Here is a 19,959-nt window from a genome sequence, read left to right as displayed (position 1 = left end):
CTCAGGTGTCTGAGACTCCCTCGGCTGGGCCAGGTGCAGAGTTGGGCCAGCATGGAGGTGGGGGATACATAGGGCAACCAGATGGAGGGCACTCCCTGGGGGTTCTGGGGAGTCTAGAATATTCTATCAAGAATTGACCTTAGGACAAGTCAGCAGGCAGGTGGACCACTGAGCATCTGGTGACTGGATTAGGACAGAATTCAGCAAAGAGGGCCTGAACTTTGGCATGAAGGGATTATTTTAAGTGAACATGGCTGATCCAGAGCAATCACCAAAGGGCTGGTAACTCTGGTTGGCTATAAGCCGGAAACTTCACTATGTGAATGGATCTGAGGAAGCATCACTCTCTACAGGGTAAGTTTAAATGGTATAGGTACTGGTCATTATCAGGTAAGTATGTATCAGGTGTGTATAGATGGCCCTAGGCCTTAGCCTAAGCAACTCCATTTTAAAACTCCAGTTTGAACCTGCAGTCTCACTGGGCACACCTACAGAACCCTCTAATATAGTCATCAGGCATAGCCTGACATAGCAAATCACTTTTCACAACCCAGACAAAACTCAGAATGAAGTCTCTGTCATGTTGCCCTTGCCCTGATAAAGGCAAGAGGCGGAGAAAATCAGGGTGAGAACCACCAGCCCAGATGCCTTAACCTCAGGACGAATGACATCACTGAGAATCCCGGTACCAGCTGATAGGGATTGAAAGAGCGGTCAGAAGCCCCAAAATTCAGTATAAATGATGGAGTAAATGAACAGACATTCAGCCAGACAACACTGATGCCCACATGCCGGAGAGCCTGATGAGGACCTGGACTGACATCCCAAATCTTCTCATCATTTGCCTGATCCTCTGTATTGTTCTCACTGCTCTCAAACTCTACAGCCACATTTTGACCCTGGTGAGAACAGTGAATTCTCCTCAGCCAGCTGTCAGCTCCACATCAGGAGAAGCCTCCATCAGTTCCTGACCTGATCACTGTGGTCTGAGTAAGAGTATGTCTGCTGGACTTAAAGCCTAAGGCTTGAGATTTTAGATCTGGTACTCCAGCTTAGCACGCAGAAGGAATATCTGTCATGATTAAGTGTGTTTGCAGTACTTAGAATTAACCTAGAATTATTTGCTGTCTATTGTAGTGCCTAGCATTAAGGATTGTCATTTTCTTGATTAAGAACCTATAGAGTAAAATTGTATTGAGTGATCTGAGTGAATAAAGCATTGAAAAGGGTAGAAGTGCATGGATTCTAAGGGGTCTAGGGAGTACTGGCATAGAAGACCCAGTGTCTTCCACTCAGTGGGAACACTGTATTTCTAAGCCAAAGAGACAGGGCATACCTGATAGGTGATGTGGTATTTAAGATGCATCAGGGTCAATTTTTCTACAGGGTCAATTCTTAGAACACAGGCTTAGTTTTCAAGGACACATAGGTGGTGTGGAATGTGGCCACATATGAGGGCTTAACTGGAGAGTCATTTTTCCCCACACCCAGTACTAAGACTACCTTAGGCAAGATCCTCATACCCATTCTCTCCAAAAGTGATTTAATTTTTTTGTTGTTTCTTGTGTTTTTCTAGGCAGCTGCTTAGATAGGGATATTCCTGTGTGTTCTCTCACTTTGTGTGTGCCAGAGGCTTTGTTTTCTGTCATTTCTCTCATTTCTCAAAGAGAAAATAAGTGTGCCTAGCACATACAAATTATTAGATACTTCAAATGTTTTAAACTAAATCTTTAAAATATGGTATGTATTTTACATTTACAACAGATCTCCATACAAATACTAGATTTACTAGATTTTCATTGGGAATATCTGTACTTAGAATTCATAAAAATTTATAGTTGTTTCAACCAGATTGTTTCAAATATATTTAAAAATTTCCAATAATGGAATCTTATACAATTTTTAAACTTAAGTTGATTAAAATTAAATAAAATTGAAACTTCAGGCCCTCATTCTTTGTAAGTACTTAATAACCTCATGCAGCTGGTGGCTGCCATGCAGGATGGACATCAGAGCTCTAAACAGTAACAACCACAGGAGATGAGAGTGGGGTGAACAGCTAAGAAAGGAAAGCAGGCCACGGTTCCAGTTTTGCTCAAGGATGACAGATATAGAATAATTTAGACTTTGTTAAAATAAAATTAAAAGATTACCATTAAAAAATTGAAGAAAAGAAATAGGATATTTAACCTTCCTAATCAGGAGGGGTGGAATGAAGCAAAATTTTACAAATAAAAGGGAAGAAAATAAAAGAAAAGAAAAATGTGATATATAGAAAATATAATAAGTCATCAGAAAAAAGTTCAAATATGTCAGTAATCACTATGTATTGAAACAAAGTATACCCATTCATTATGTCAAGTGAGGGAGGTTCACAAAGCAATACAGATACATGATTCCACTTTGAAAATTATAAAACATGTACATGTTAATATTATGGATGTACATATGTAAACATCATAAAAAGTATAAAACATGGAAAGGAAGAATATACACCAATTTTATTATAACAGTTACCTATAAGGAGGGACACAAGGAAAAGGGACCAGGGAGGTGTTTCGAAGGAAACTTTGTAACAATTTATTTTTTTAAAAGACACAAAGCAAATATAATAAAAAGATTCAAATCTGTGAAATCTTGGCAGCTGGTTAATAGGTATGTTATATCATTTCCTGGATTTTTCTGCTTTAAATTTTTTTCCAAATAAAAATATTATCCATACTGAGAGAACAAAAACAGACTAGCAACAAACTTTTTTCATATTTTAAGTCCAGCTTAATAGTGCCATGTCTATTCCCTGACACAAATTACAAATCACTCAGCATCTTCTATATATCTCAATAATGTCTTATGAATGTGGTTCATACACTGCCTTCTTTCTTGTTTAAGACACATAATTGCTTCGCTTGTGTGATATGAAGAAACTGGACACAAAACTTCTCTTTCTAGCCAGCATGGGAGGAGCTAGCAGAAAGTATGCAGATGATTTCAGCAGCTGATCAATTATGCTGTCTGCATTCCCAATTTACACAAAGGTGCTGCGTCGTGCATCTTTAAGATGCTCAAGTGTCCTGAAGGGAACACAACTATAATTTCCTTATGCCTCTCCAGCAGTCCAGAAGAGAAACTTGGAATTTTTATTCTACAGGCCATTCATTAGGAATGCACAGCAAGTGTTGGGTTTCTCTTGCAGTAACAGAGGTGACCCCCCCACAGAGCCCTATTTTCTCCCTCCAAACCCAGGAAGGTTTCAGAGAAGATGAAACACCAGTTGCTTGGGAACTGTCCTAGATGGCATCAGCCTGAGGATCTGCCACTGCAGAGAGAGATCCTGAGGGTACAGCAGGAAGCTGGGGAGAATAAGGCTAGTGTGCCCATGGTCCTCAGACACTTGTGAGAAGAGGAGGGCTCAGGATTCTCTGTGGGAGTGCTGGACCTTTCTCATATTAAAGTGCCAATAAGTCTTTATAGTTAAGTGGAGGCTCTTAGAGTTCTACTTCTAAGAGTTTCGTTGACTGGGGCTATTGCTTATAACTTCCAAGGCGAAAGCCAAGAGAACTCATGAAACTCAAGTAACCACATATCAGCAGCCATAGAATAAATTTAGTTTCAACACTGGGTTATACATACCAATGTGTTAAAGCTGGGATGGAACAGTACAAACAAAACAATGATCACTTCCTTTAACCTTGAACATGTATTACATTGAGATGATTTTTCTCCAAGTTGCTGACCAATATTTAAAAATCTTTATTCTATTTTTTAAAAGTTCTTTTAAAAATTAATTTGCATATTCTGTTATAAATCAGAGGTGGGAGTTTAAAAGAAGGAAAAGAAAAAAAGGCAGCCCACTAGTAAGCTTATTAGCAGAAGCTAACCATTCTGGGGCCAAAAAATTAAAATAATCCACCATGAAATAGACTGAAAATATGCCTATCCCTAACTCTGTCACTCTTCATTTAATATTAACACAAACTAATTGATTAATCCAAGGTTATTTCCCCACAAGTGGGGTATTACCCATGAAAATCTCATGAGGTTTTTTCAAATAACAGGTTCCCTTAAATTAAAATATCCTATGACATATGAAACACTAGAAATTTTACTCAAAGCCACAAGGATCATATGTTAAACGTTGGTATGATTGGTTTTCATTCATCCTGCAGCTCTATGTTTGGAATCCCTTGATGAGCATTGCTTTTTAAAATAATCTTTAAATAACCAATAGTTGGAATTGAGAGGTCACTTTAACCACCGTATTAATGATCAAACCTGTATAAAATTTCCTTTGCTATTTCCTCCCTGGTTTGGCTAATCAATTTCACAGGTAACTTCTATTAAACTATACTGCATTAATAACAAGGTCACTGAAAGCTACTATATCTTCCATAAATATTTTGTTACTCAAGATAAAAATAACTGAGCAAGCTTTGGATGAACTGTAATGAGGAATACTTGGAAAATATTTCACTTATAATCAAATATAAAAGGTAACTAAAAATAAAGTCATGTTCAAGTATGTTTAATACAATTTTATTAGTGTAAATATACATAATTCAATAGTGGAGGAATACCTGTAGTATGAAAGAAAAATTTTAAAATAATCTACATCTCTTTAGTCTGAGGTGACTCCTTCACCTAAGGTATCTTTTCCATGTGTTACTTTTTTTATGGGTGAGATCATGGAGAAAGCACCCAGCTGGATCAGAAAACTGAATTCCAGTCTGGCTCACAATTGAGTTCAGTGGGCCTGAGTTTCTTCACCAGTAAAACTTGAAAGGAGGGACCTGAAGATCTCACTCATTCATTGTAACTGCTTACATGCTTGTATTTACAACACAACAGAAGTGTACAGTGTATTCTGGGAATGTCAGACAGTGGGATCTTGGGAAAAGTCCAGGGAAGGAGTGCCGAAGAATAACAGTATTAAACATATATAAATATTGGACTTAGATGTAAAGCAATGATCAAGTGATTTAATTCTTACCATAATCCTATGAAGATGACTCGGTAACATTGCTGGTGAGTAGAAGAGGATGATTCAGACTAAGGCAGGCTGCCTCAAAGTTCATACCTTTAATAGTACACCACTCAAAGTGACTTGTGTTGGCACTACCAATTTCAAAACTGGCCTCAGATTTGGGATGCTAAATAGCAAGAATTTCCACTTTGGGAAACACCTTAATCTGTACCCTTGTCCAAGGAGCACATAATATATACTTTAAAATATACACTTTAAAAAATTATGTCTATAATTAATCAATTGGCAATCCAGAACACTGGAATAAAAATTTATGTAATTCTATGTATAACAGACTTTCATAGCTATTAAGCTTTGATTCTTATTTGCCGAGTTCTGAAAACAAAAGCACTTGCTCATTTTTAAAATCCAATACCTAAGTAAGTAATGGCTGAATACGTTCATTACAATCTCTGACTAGAATGTATAATATGCAAGTGCATTTACATGTTTCTGGTTATAGAGTAAATACCCTTATTATTATATACAACAAACAAGTAAGACATGGTTTATTGGAAAGAATAAAGCCACCAGTTCAGGATGAAATGTAAAGAAAACATAAAGAGTTTTAGATTTTTAATATTCAAAAAAATCAGTAGCTGAGTGAAGAAATGTGTGTGTGTGTGTGTGTGTGTGTGTACATTATCTTGTATATAATCCCAGAGACCATTAGTTACTGAAATTCTGGGAGACTTAATGTGCCTTCCTACCAAGCACAGGCCTAGACTGAGGCCAGCCTTCAGATAAGGCTACAGATGTTGATGACTTGTTGGGTAACGTCCTATAACTGGGGCCTGGAAGGAATGGCATCAACCTATGTCTTAGTAAAGGGTAACATTTTTAAACAAATGATGCAATATTTATATCACTCTTGATTCTTCCTTCTTTCATTCTTTAAGAATCTTAGTTTAAATAAAAATATATGAAGCTATTATAAATAAACATATATGGGAAGTATTATGGTATTATGATTAAAAGCAAATTCTTGAGTAAAATAGGCTTGAATCAGAATGCTGCTTTGCTTTACTCCCAAACTGTGTGGCCCAAGGAAACTTCCTAATCTCACTAAATCCCAGTATTCTCTCCTGTGTGTGAGAAGGGCTGAGGGGCTCACTGGTTAAGATCAAAGGATCTGTCTGACATAATTTTCCCATGTACATACATGAAAACAACATAGTGAATCCCGTCACCATGTACATCCATAAGAATGGGACTCTAAATATAATAAGATATATCCTATGCTTGTATAATTATAACAAAATGGATTCCTCTGTCAAGTATAACTAAAAAGAATCAATTTTATTTATTTTTTCCTTAAAAAAGACCAAGGGCTCCAAACCAGACTTCTAGAAGTGAAATTCCAGCTCTATAGGGCCTTGGGGAAATATGTTAGCGTCTAGGTGTCTCAACTTCCTCATTTGTAAAATGGAGCTAAAAACAGAGAGTCCACATCTTACTGAGTGGTTGGGGGACTGTTTACTAATACAGTGTGAAAAACAGTGCCTGACTCATAGAAAGTCCCCTGAATACTAGATAGTCATAATAAATAAGGCTTCTCTGTGAGATGAGGACAGCCTCACAGAACTGTTGTGAGAACATTGCAAAATTATACTATAATACTTCCTGTACAAGCTTATTTCTAATAATTTCACATAATGTCATTGAACCAAGGTGCTTAATGAATATAAAGCACATAGCTCAGAACTGTTAAAACAGACATTCAATGATGGTAGCTATTTTAAATTTTAAAATAATAAATACATTTCTGTTGATTACTGATACAAATTCCTTTTAACATATTAAAATTTGAAACCAACTTTGAAATTTAAAATCAATCTCTGTTTCCCTACTTCTGAAAATGCTTACTGTTTGTTTTGTGTGACTGAACATGCATTTGCCTTGGGCACATCTAACTGGCTCTGTTTTTGGACATGCCCACAAGATATAAGACTACTGGACTCAATACCTATCTCGATCAACAACCAGTAGGTGATATGACTGAATTCTTCAATAAGACAGTGAAATGTACAATAAATAAGCAGTCAGTGAAAAAGAAATTCAACATTTTGATTTGGTTTATCTTCAACTCCGATTTTTAAATTACTCAGGAGACTAACATCATATTTCAACATACTAGGTACTGTGAAAGCAGACAGCTTAAATGGTATTTATTTCAGTCACAATTTCCAAATTGTACCCTGAAGAAAAGTAGAATATATTTAACTTTGGTGTAAACAAAAGCAGCGTTTTAGGGGGAAAATATAGGAAAAGAGGATTACTTAACTGATTTGCCAAGGGAATCTTAATGTTATATGGAGATATTTTTAAACATTTTTTTTTTCTGTGAGAAAAATCAACCAAGTAAAAATGCACAAGATTAAAGCTTATGTTCTTTCAAAAGCACTACATTTGTTATTTGGCCCTTGAATATCTACTTCCATAACTGCAGTTAATTAGACATCCAGGATGAGGTCTACTTGTTCCCCATCCACTGTATGTGTCATGTGTCCTCCTCTAAAACGAAGCTTGAGGTTTATTACAAGCTTATTATTTCATTGTGGTTCTCTTACTAATTAAAAATATCATCATCACAATAATGAGTATTCATTGACTGTTTTACCCTTGCCAGCCATGGTGCTAAGTACTTTATATTCACCATCTCATTTAGCTCCTACAACAACTCAATGAGGTAGAACATATTATTACCCTGATAAACTGAGTCCTAGAGAATTAGGATCATAGGAGTTTAAGGAAAGGCCAAGTAAGCTGCCCCAAATCATATAGCTGCTAAATGGTGACTGCTAGAACCACACTGAACTTTTTTTTTTTTTCCAAAAAGCATATGAAATATTTAACTACCCTCTACTTAACTACTTTCTCCCCTTGAAAACAATTCTTTGATCTACTCACTCAACGAATACAGCACCTCTGGTAGGTGTTAATGGGGAATAAAAGAAAGATCAGAACCAATAAAGACTTCATGGTCAAGTCAAATTAGGAGGATTACAATACAGATTCATTCAGAAATAGGTAATTGATCAAATAACTTGTGCTGATTTAGAAACATGGTGCCAGACAACAACCTTTAAAAATCAGAGGTTGAGATTTAGTGTGGTGTATTCATACATGAACATAGGAAAGTTGTGTCAGATTCATTCCACTGTCTTTCCTATTCCTATCTTCCTCCTTTCCCTTCAATCCTCTTTGTCTAATCTCAATATAACGTACATCCACAAGGATGGGGATCCTAATTAAAATAATATATATTCCATGCTTGTATAAAAACATCAAAATAGATTCTGGGCACTGCTAAAAAAATGTTAAAAGCCACAACCTTCAACCCTTTAATTAAACAATTCTTTGTTAATATTTCTTCTCTGGACATTCGGTTTGGCCAAACCTTTGGATGCTCAAAGCTCATAACTTTCCTCATAGCTAATTATCACTTTTTGCCATGAATTGTAAATATTTATATGTATGTCTGTTTTACCTACCCTGTGAGACTGAAAGATCCTTTATGACAAGGACTTTAACTCATTCACTCTTAAAAGGGTTGAAAAAAACAATACTTTTTCACTTAATTTACCAAGGTGGTGTACCTTGCATAAAGGTGATGCTCAATGAATGTATGTTTAACATGGAGTGGATTGAATGAATAAAATGTACAGCCCTGACATTTTTGAGCCTTTACTCAAATACAGGTTTCAAATCAATATTTAACTAAACTGAACTCAGAAAGAATTTATGGATGGTAGGCCCATTCATATTCAGATTGGGAGACCTGCCACTAGGAAGGCAATTCTCCTCAAATTAATTTATAGATTCAAATCTATCTCTATCAAAATTATGATGAGTTTTTGTGTAGAAATTTATAAACTGACTTTAAATTTTATATGGAAACACAAAGAACCTAATTTTTAAAAGTGGAAGGCAGGCACTATCAGATTTAAAATCTTGTTACAAAATCATAGAAAACAAGTTTTTGTGTAAGGACAGAATTAAAGTAATGGATCATAACTGAGAGCCCAGAAATAAAGCTTTACATTTACAATGCACTAAGTTTTGACAAAAGTGCCTAGGCAATTCAGTGCAGAAAGGATGATCTTTTCAATAATGGTGCTGAAATAACTTGCATCTACATGTGAAAATAAAGAAAAAAGAAAAAGAAAAAAAAAAAGCAGAATTTACATCCTTATCTCATATGTAAAATTAGCCAAAATGTATAATACAGCTAAATATAACATTTAGATCTATAAAGCTTCTGTTTTTATAGAAGTAAAAATTTATTACATATGACACTAAATGAACTACATAAAAGTTTAAGACTTTTGTTCTCAAAAGGCACCAATAAAAAAAATTAAAGGCCAAAACTGAAAGAAAATAATCTACAAATCGTACATATGATAAAGAACTTATATATAAAATATATAAAGAACACTTACAATTCTTTAATAAGATAAACAACCCAGATTAAAAGTGAGCAAAAATTATGTGAACAGACATTTATTTAAAAAAATACATATAATGCTAGTTAACATATGAAAAGGTGCTCATTATCATTAGTTATTACGGAAATTAAATAGAATTTATTAGAATGTCTATGAGCAAAAAACACCTGATTATACCCGGTATAAACAAGGAAGTGGAGAAATTGGAATCCTCATGCCCTTTGGAAAACAGTCTGGAAGTTTCTTGAAATGTTAAACATAGATTTTTCACATCACCTACCAGTTCTACTTTTCAGAATCTTCAATGAAAATATATATCCATGGAATTAAACACAAATATTCATCACAGAATTATTTATAATAACTGGAAGTTGAAACAATCCAATGTCCATCAACTTGTAAAAAGATAAACAAAAAGTAGTACATCCATAGATGGGATATTATTAGACAATAAAAAGAATGAAGCATCGATACCTGCTACCACATATATGAACATCAAAACCAATATACAGAGTGAAAGAAATCAGAAACAAAAGACTACATGGTGTGTGATTTCTTTTATATAAAATTCCCAGAGAAGGCAAATCTAGAGAGAAAAAAAGTATATCAGTGACTGTGCGGGGTTGAGATGGAAATAGAGATTGGATGCAAACAATATGAGGAACTTTTCTGAGGTTATGGAAAAGCTATTGAACCAGATAAAGGGAATGGTTGAACAACTCTCTAATTTACTAAAAATCACCAAATTGTACATTTTCAGTGGATGAATGGACTTTATAGTAAGCAGGTCATCTTCAATAAGTTCTTAATTTATTTATTTATTTTTTTAAAGGAAATTTAACTTTCATCCACATTCCTTGAGAGTGCACTGGACTGTGATACTTTCAATCTTTTTTAACCAGATTTTTTAAAAAAAATCTCATCATTATTAATAATGTACATATTTTGACTTCTAGTAAAACTAAACATTTTCATCTACTTGGGTTTATTTTTCCAATAAGGATATCCATCTTTTCCATAAAGACACATAAGACTCTTACCTTCTTAAAATAGCAAAACGTTTTCAGTGATATCCGGTATGAATACTTTTCCCATCTTTTCATAAAATTTAAAACTTTGGGTTTTTTTCTATATTGAACTATTTATTTTTATCTAGCTAAATGTGTGTGTGTGTGTGTGTGTGTGTGTATATATATATATATATATATATATATATATATTTATATATATTTTCATTTATTGTTTCTGTCTTTGCTATTATAACAAATGATATTCTATTGAAAGATTATCCGAAATCTTGAGCATTGTTAATTAAGCATCCCCTATGCCAACCGCAATGCTAATGGGCCTCTCCATTTGGAAAAAAAGATAAAAATCCAACTTAAAATTTCAAAGTCAGGTGTCAACAGACTTTTCTTCCTTTAGCCCTTAAATGGAAAGAGACCACTGCTTGCCTGACAAATTCATAAATTGCTTCAGTAGAGAATTTACAATGTTGAATACTAGACACAAAAGTTGTAGGGATGAGGAACTAGAAAAATAAAAAGGATGTGAAAATGTGTTTGCTCTTGCTAATCATGCCAGAACTGTGATTCTAGGCCTTGCTAGCTCATGCCTCTTTTTAGAACATCAGATCATCACTTAATGACATGACATTTGTGGATGTTTGATCAGAATAGCCTAGAACTCAGTTACTCACTGTCCCACTGCCAGTCCCCTGAAGTCCATGAATGTTATATTTCCCCTGTTCTTTCACTCATTCATCACTCATTAAGTAAAACAGGAAACTCAACTTAAATCTTACAAACTCAGACACAGGTCACATTGTTAAGTGCTATCTTGCTTAAAAAAATAACACAGTGGTCATAATTTTTTTTTGTATTAATGTTGCTGTGACTATTATCCACAAATATACACATAAAACTTATATTTAATAAGACCATTTTATATTACATGCGGATGATATTATGGCCTAGAAGTTGTGTAACTGAGACCTAGTCATATAAAGATACAATCAGAAGGGGCATTCGAATGCCTGATAACAGGAAAAGACTCTGATTTTGTCTTTGTGTATTTGAGTCCTATCCACATTTTCAAGACCAGTCCAAATTCAGTTTTGTTTTCTTATCTATGGTAGAGCCTTTGAAATCTTACTAAACATTCTGCAACATATGCATGGACTAAATGTTGTTGAACAGTTTTGTGCCTGCTAGTCTTATTCCTTCATTAAGTTAAAAATAAGCTCCAAGAGAGCAAACTGCATGTCCTTAACAACATTAAAATAGTACTAGGACTCCAGATCTTTTCATTGACTTTACTAGTACCACTTCTTGTTCTGCAGGACAGCTTAGAAAGAAGTTCATTAAATAATATTTCTTGATTTCAAGGTAAAGAGATATAAGGAACTAAGATGGCAAAAATGTATTGCCATGGGGGCACTTTTGAAGCTGATTATAATGTAGAATCGGCAGTTGTTCAGGCAAAGAAAATATTGTGAAGTAGTACGTAAATGCTTTGGCAGTTATCAACTGTACAGATCTCCAAGAGCTATGCACGGATCATCTCCAGTTCTCCTTCTTCTTCTTTTTTCCCCTTATATGGAGGTAGGCTTTACCTATTGACAGTGGTTGCCACTGTAAGTTCCATGAACTCCAGGATTCCATGGGAGAGCTCTAAGGTTTGACTGATAGAGATGGGATGGCCCTGACAGCCAAGTTTAATCTGTGGTTACCTCAGCCCAGGTACCAACCCAGGTTTTTGAGCTCTAGTTATAAATAAAAAACCCTTCCCATTAATAAAGGAGAGTTTTCCATCTCTAAAAAACTTTCAGATGTCCTAAAGAACCACATACAGGTGCCTGTATACAGATTTGCCCCTAGACATAGAACTGCTGGTTAGCTCATTCATAGGAGTTCTTTCTTGCCTTCCAAAGCCAGTTGTTCTACTGTTCTTCTTTTGCTCCCTTCGGTCTCCTTGAGAGAGGTGGGCAGTGACATAAAGTCAGGGTGATGGTTTTAACAGCTCTGGTTCTTGAACAAGGTAAAGTTCCAAAGTTTGGGTTTATTGTACATAAAGATGCACATCTAACCTGCTGTTTATCTAAACATTTGTTATAATTCCCAGGGAACAAGATGGCTCCAATTTACTTTATAATTCATTTCTTGATTATTTCACTGGGTTCCACTGAAAGTCCAAACCCATAATTAACCCTCAGATAAATGCTGAAAATGGTAACATCAGTTTAATATACTCGTTTTAGTACAGTAGCACTAAAAAATAAATACTTTTATAAAAATTAAATTTAAATAATGAGTCCTAAATACTAATATTCTTAAAATACCATCCATCTTCTTAAGTTAGAAGTCACTTTAGATTTCCTAAATTCCTCTTGTCCTACCCATCACTAAATGAAGAGTAAATAATGGTCGGGTGTAAGGACTGTGGGATTTACAGCATTTGATTCAATCTTTGCTATTACCTATGGGTTGGTGAGAGGTTGGGTAATTTATGTCTTAAGTACGGTTCAATGAGGTTAATACCTGCTCAAAGAGTTCTGAGATTCAATGAGATAATGCAAGTCAAAAGCATGAGGCACAGAGTATGTTCACACGGAACTCTTTAAGAATTTTTTTTAAAACTGTTTTAATTATTATTTTTTTAAAAAAAGAGGAGTAGGAGACATGTTTACTCCAAATTCTCGGTGATAACAAATAAGAATGTAAAAGATTCTGGATTTTAAAAGGTCCAGTATTTTAAAATAGTTCATTCTCTCTCTCCCCTCTCTCTCTCTCTCTCTTTCCCCCTCCCTCCTTCCCTCCCCCACACCCAGTCCACAGTCTTTAATTAATAAGGTAGTTTATTATTTGTAATTTTACTTCAAGTTTAATAGTCACACTATTGATTTCTTGGAAACCCTGGGGCACTTTGGTTGGAAGGTGCAAAGCATTTTCTTAGTAACCATTGGGTCACACACCAGCTTCCCCAGGAAGGGGGAAAGATTTCCTTTCCCTTGCTGGAACAATGTCAAGTCGCATCCCGACCCCGAAGGAAATATGTGCCCCCACGCGTGGTACTTGGAGTATGAGGCCTGAGCGGAAAAGAACACAGTGCTTGAGGGCACACAGTCCTCAAGAAGCCGGGGAAGTCTCAAATGACCCCGCTTCCTTCTGTGCACCGACGAGCCCTAGAACGAACCAGTGTGAGTTCAGGGACAACCCGGTGGCCCCTGACCTTGGACCAGCCACGCCAGGCGTCCGCGGCGCGTTCAGATCTTTCACGCTGCCAACTCCGCGGCTCTCACAGCAAACTACTAGTAGGTCCAGGCCGCCGGGGCCCCGCCTGCGCAGTCCCCAGCCCTGATTGACACCAGAGTTGGTACATACGGGTCTGCCGCTGAGGAGAGCAGGGGGTGGGCGCTATTTTAAACATGGCTTTCCCTTTTAGCCTCGGAGCCACCGCGGCACAGTGGGCACGGCCCATACGGGGACAATCTCAACATCTGCCCGATTTTATTTATTTATTTTCGATTTCCTAATGCTCGTAGTTTTTTTCCTCCTCTCGCTGATTTCTTTCACACTAATCACAATCTGGAGTTTGTAAAGAGGAAAACTCTCCTCCTACAAGGGGAAATAGAAATCTCTTTTGCTGCTTACTTGGAAGTGCAAACCATTCCAGTGAGAATGAGTTCATAAAGAGGGGAAGCCGCGTCGCTGGAGAGAAAGTAACATTCAGAGATCGATGGGGACAGAAGGAGGGAGAGAAGGAGAGAGAGAGTAATGCCTGCAACAGGCATCTGAAAACAAGTGTGGAGCAGTAAAGAGATCCCCAATTCCCGAGTTACTACTGCGCGAATTCGGCGCGTCCATGGCAAAGACAGGATTTGCTGTAAGCGCAACTGAAGGCCTATGAAAATCTTTTTAGGTAAGACTTACCTTTCTCTTCGGCATAATGACTATATTGGTGCAGCAAAAAAAGTAAAGCAACGGGCTGGATCTGCTGGCACCACGGTTGGATGCTGCCTCTGCCGCTGCAGCTGTTCACGCGCGGGGCACAACGTAGCCCGGCCTCTCCGACCTGCACCTCAGCGGCTCCCTCCCGAGGCCCTCCACTCTCTCGCTTCCCGTTCCTCCAATGAGAGATTCCCCCAGCCGGCCGCGAGGCCCCATTGGCTGAGGCAACGTTCTAAATTCCACGAGGGCACGCCCACCTCCGCGCGCACTGTACGCGCTGTTGTAGTTTCCACTTCACTGAAAAATCTGCCTGGCGACTGAGCATGCCCAGTTCAACTAGTAGCCTTCGGGCCACACAATCCTGGAGTTTTATTGTTTTACTGCTTCTTTGGGTTGTATCAATTAGAACGGTATGCATCTTCATAGAAGAAAAAAAATGTACGGATGGACGCATTAACTTGACAATATAAATATATACCCAGCAGGTAGTTTACTTATTTCTTACCCCAAAAAGCTTGTGATGAATGTTGAAAAGATGGAGACTAGTAAAGGTTAGGAAGGTGCTCACTTCCAGAAGTGTCTTGCAATCTTTGAGGATCTCAGTTTCCCCCTCTACGAATCTAGGAACAGGAATCCCTAAAGTTGCTTAGCTCTTATTTTCTAAAGTCCATGATTACAGGTTACCCACTAATATTTTCTAAAGTCCATGATTACAAGTAACCCACTAATTCAGCCAACCTCAAGCTAGGTGTGAAGATGAATAAAATATATTTCTATGGAAATAACAACCAGGGCGAAAATGAACAAGTTTAGAAATATTTGAAATACATGTTTAAATGACACCTATCATGTCATATTTTGTGCATAGTTTAATGTTTCTCGAAGTTCTGCAGTGCATTGAACAGGCATTTCAAAAATACTTATGACTTTATTTTATAAGAGTAATTTTACCCTGGTAACAAAACCAGTGAAAAAACTCAAAAGAAAGTTCTAGACCAATATGCTTTGTAAACATAGTAGTGAACAAAATTTTAATAAATCAAACTCAACAATTGAAGAATAATATGTGACCAGTGTTTAGCCTGAGGATACAAATTTAAGATCAACCAATGTAGTTCACCATAATAATGCAATAAAAGAAAAATATGATCATTTAAACAAATGCAGTAAAAGTGCCAATGAATGGTTAAGCAAATTGTAATAAACATACACAACGGAATACTACTGAGCAATAAAAAGAAACAAACGGTCCTACATGGATAAACAACAAAAAGTGCTAGGTGATAGAAGCCAAATACAGAAGACCATACTGAATGATTTCATTCATACAAAATTATTGAAAAACAAAATTAGACAAGTTTAGTTTCAGAATCATCTTAGAAGGCAAAGTTCACATCATAGGAAAATGTACTGAAGCCTTAAACTACAAATATGACCAAATCCATTTTGGTCACATGGAGACTGTAAATATGTATTAAACAATGCAATCAAGCAATACATTTTAATACCTTAATTTTATTTCTTAATTTTCAGAATAAATGAATTGATATTCTTAGAATGGAGTGATGACTTTCTTTTTGGAATATCTTTATAAACTCATGTGTTTCAGCCTTTTGCTATTATTATTTGGCATGCTTCAATCTACTGCTATCATTATTATTTTTAATTGCTCCTATTGACTTATTTATGGTCAATAAGTCTTTTCAAATTACTGCCTTTATCATTTTGTCCTGAAACCGATTGTCTTTGGTAGATTCCTTGCTCTTTGGCATTCAGTGGAAGACAATATACTTGAAAGAACAAAGATAAAATCAATTCATTGCTTTAGAGCTTAATAAAAATGTAGAGATTAATAAATTTACTATATTAAAATAATATAATGAACATGTCTTATGATAAAGTTAATTTGCCAACAGCCTGATAGTTCAAAAAAAGTCAGGGAATGCACACACACACACACACACATCCCAAAGGTGCTTAACCACTGAGCAACATCCCCAGCCCTTTTTATTTTTATTTTGAGACAGTATCTCACTAAGTCACTTAGGGTTTTGCTAAGTTACTGAAGCTTGAGGCTGGCCTTAAATTTGCAATCCTTCAGCCTTAGCCTCTCCAGCTATTGGGATTACTCCAGCCTTATCCTCTCTAGCTACTGGGATTATAGGGATGCACACTGGCCTGGAAAGATAATTTTAATATGATGTATGGGAAAGATGCTGGGTAGCACTTGAGATCTGGGTTGAATTGTTTTTCTTTATGAAAATTTAAAGGTGTCAGAAGAAAGCTTTAGTCTTTAGTCTTTTGGGCTAAGAATCACAAAATTGGTTTCTTTAGTTGATATCTTGCAAGGCCAAATGCTCAGTTAACAACAGCAAACAAAATTGTGATTATTTTAAATGCACCTAATAAAATGATTGTAATGAAATTGAAGCTTGCTAGCTGGAAAAAGAAAGTTGATTACGGAAGAACCTTAAGTCATTTGAGCCTTTTAGCTCATTTACAAATACTGAAACTAACAACTTTGGTTGAAAAATACAAATGGTTATCTGTCCTTTGATGTGGATTGCACCTGACTGAGTGGGACTGGAGGAGGGAGTGTTCTCCCTTGTTCCTTTAGTAGCCTTCAAGATCTGGGAAAATCAACACTGATCTCCACTGGCAACACTGGAAGTTAGAAGAATAGGCAAAAAGAATGATCAGTAGGTAGCTAGAATTCCAGTTTAAGAGATAAAGACACCTGGGCAGAAATGAGCACACCATGTGCAAGATAGTGCAGAGGACACCCTGGTAAGAAGTAAAGACTCGTTTGTTTTTTATTAAATTTCACTGAGCATTTCTGTTGTTTTCATACTATAAAACTCTAAAATAGTAAAAGCATCTTTATAGGATACAGATGCTACATTAGCTAAGATAGACAATAGGTAAATTAAGGGAGTTACTGCATAAGAATGAAAGAGGCAAATTAGTGAATAAACTTTTTTTATCCAACTCCCTTTTTCCTCCTCAGAACTGTTGGAATTCTACACCTATCTCAGCACTTTTTGAACAACAAGGCAAAACTATTTACAGTGTCATGATTATCACCAAGGAAATGGAGAGAGAGAGGGAAAGAAGTAGAGAAAGGAAAGAAAAAGGGCCAAGCATAGAAAACCAGAATGCTTTTTCACATGGCAGAGGTAAGTAATGTTTTATAAAATGATTGTTTCCATTTTCCATACATGTGCACATAAACACACATGATATACATGTGGTGCATGTGTATTTATGTGTGTGTGTGTGTGTGTGTGTGTGTGTCTATGTGTGTAGTGTATTGAATTGTGATGGGAAATGAATTTTTGCTATTGGTCTTGGTGAAAAATATTTTAAAATTACTGCACAGCTAATGAAGTTTGTGGAACTCTGGGGCTCCAGAAAGTTGATCCTCTGGAAAAAAAAATGGTGTTTGACTTCATATCTTGAAATGAAATTTTGAATGGAAGCTTCAAATGGAGAGGATCATTTTGTAGAAAACATCCTTCTTTGTCTGTCCCTTTCCCTCTATGAGGAAGGTACAGCTTCCTCAGACATTTGCTCTAAGTAATGGCAAATTGCTGGAGAAGTCAGACCTAGAATTTGTACATTGTTGCTTGTGGTAGCTCTGTAATTCCAGGTTATGTTATGGTCCTTCAGTAAATAGGCCAAAGAATTCTCAGGTGCATTCAAAAATATAACAAAACAACATAAAAACAACAAACAAAAGGTAGCAAAAGAATACTCCATTTGGTTTGCATTTTGTCACTCAAGTTTCTAATGTGATTGCATGCTAACTTTTCACTAAGGTTCATTTTTATAAGTTAGATTTTACAAAGCAACCAATACGATTCAAGAGCCACTGGTCCCAAATCATACGAGCTACTTGACAACAATGCATATTCCTAGACCCCAGTTCCAACATACTGAATTGAAATCTTATGATTAGGCCTTGGAATCCACATTTCAATTAGCTTCTCAGACTATTCTTACACTAGAATTGGAGAATTCTAAACCAGGCCTCTTCTTTTAACAAATATACACTAAATGCTAGTATAGTCATCTCTGGTTCCAGGATCTCCTATAGATAACCAAATCTGGGGATGCATAAGTCTACTTATAAAACAGCATAGTATTTTCATATAATTTACATGCATCCTCTGTGTATTTGGAATCTATCTCTAGATTGCTTCTAGTACCTAACACCATGTAAATGCTATGAACACAGTCATTATGGTATTTTTAAGGGAATAATAACAGGTTGAAAATGTTCACAAGTTTAGTACAGATGTAACTTTTTTTCCCTGATATTTTTGATCTGTGGTTGGTTGAATCTGTGGAGGTAGAACTTGTGGATAAAAAGGGCCAACTGCACTTAGATTTTGATCATGTATATCTATAAATCCTGATGACTTTTTAACACACTTTCAAAGCAGGAGCACAGTTCTACAGGTAAAACTCCTCCTTCATAGACCTCAGCTTGTGCTTCATTTCTTAATTCCAGGTTATGAGCCCTAGCTGTTCTTTTCACATTCTTCCTCTTCCTTACTTGCAGGAGGCCTGAAGGGTGATTAAAAACTGTTCACATCCTGATACCTAAAAAACATCTCTTCCATTTTCCCAAGCGTCACTCTAGGCAGCTTCGTGAGCCCCTGCAAGATTAAAATAAAATCCTTGACACCATATCTCCAAAGATAACCTAACCTAGGGAGATTGTCCTAAGCCAAAGTCCTGCAAGCCACACTCTCACAGTTATGCGAATGATTGTACAAGCATATCTTGTAATTATTAACTGCAAGAGGGGCCAGAGCATTCTGCGACCTTCAGACAGGAACCCACTTCTTTTTTCCCCAGCCCTCAATCAAATTTAATGTGTGTAGATTGTTTACCCCAAATGTGTTTTATAGTTTTCCCACCCTCAGTCATTTTCAGTTCAGTTTCTGCGCTATTTCCCTCACCTCCTTCTTCTTGCTGCTGCTGCTTAAACTCACAAAAGTGCAATTAATTTGTTCTTTGTTTCTCCCAAATGACATTTGGAGATGAATTAAGAATGCTCAGTAGCTGGACACAGGGACTGGGTCACGTTTGTTTAGCAATCCCTTTCTGCCAGAGCATTAGCATGTCTAGTGCCAAGAACTAGCCAGGTTCAAGGATGCAAAAATTGAGGGAAACCCTCAAGTTTCATGGTGAGGACACAGCAAAGTAAGGTTGACTTCCATTCTCCTAAGGAAAAAGCTACAAGATGACCAAGACCTGTAAAGAGTTGTTGTGAACTCTAGGGCTGAGTTACATCTTCTCATGGCCTCCTGTTATTGCCAGCTTGCTCTCAAATAGGACCACACCCTGCCCTCTAACCAGGGGGTCTACCCATTTCTGTTGTCTCCTATATTTCTTCAGATTCCAGAATCACTGGGAGCTTGTAAGAGACCCAATAGCCCGATTACCATCGTCATCACAACAGTCCTGCCTTCCTGAGCAGATTGTACTGTTTTCCTTTTCTCAATGAAAGTGAAGAATCCCAGGTTTAAGAATA

The 19,959-nt window shown here is 36.5% G+C and overlaps 1 protein-coding gene across 3 annotated transcripts in view; it reads right to left on the bottom strand.

Moving 5' to 3' along the window:
- Nucleotides 1-14,594, bottom strand: part of Hmgn3 (high mobility group nucleosomal binding domain 3) — a 28,978-nt gene extending 14,384 nt beyond the window's left edge. Inside the window, exon 1 of one of the 3 annotated variants that reach the window (XM_071613245.1) lies at nt 14,400-14,594. In XM_071613245.1, coding sequence (XP_071469346.1) covers nt 14,400-14,414 — 15 coding nt within the window. In that variant the 5' untranslated portion in view covers nt 14,415-14,594. The remainder of the gene's footprint in view (nt 1-14,399) is intronic. The other 2 variants (XM_071613244.1, XM_027928193.3) reach the window with 2 other exon arrangements.
- Nucleotides 14,595-19,959: the final 5,365 nt, after the last annotated feature.

The sequence above is a fragment of the Marmota flaviventris genome, chromosome 6 (assembly GCF_047511675.1).
Source record: "Marmota flaviventris isolate mMarFla1 chromosome 6, mMarFla1.hap1, whole genome shotgun sequence".
Taxonomy (NCBI): Eukaryota; Metazoa; Chordata; class Mammalia; order Rodentia; family Sciuridae; genus Marmota; species Marmota flaviventris.
This window is presented reverse-complemented; position numbering and strand designations above follow the sequence as displayed.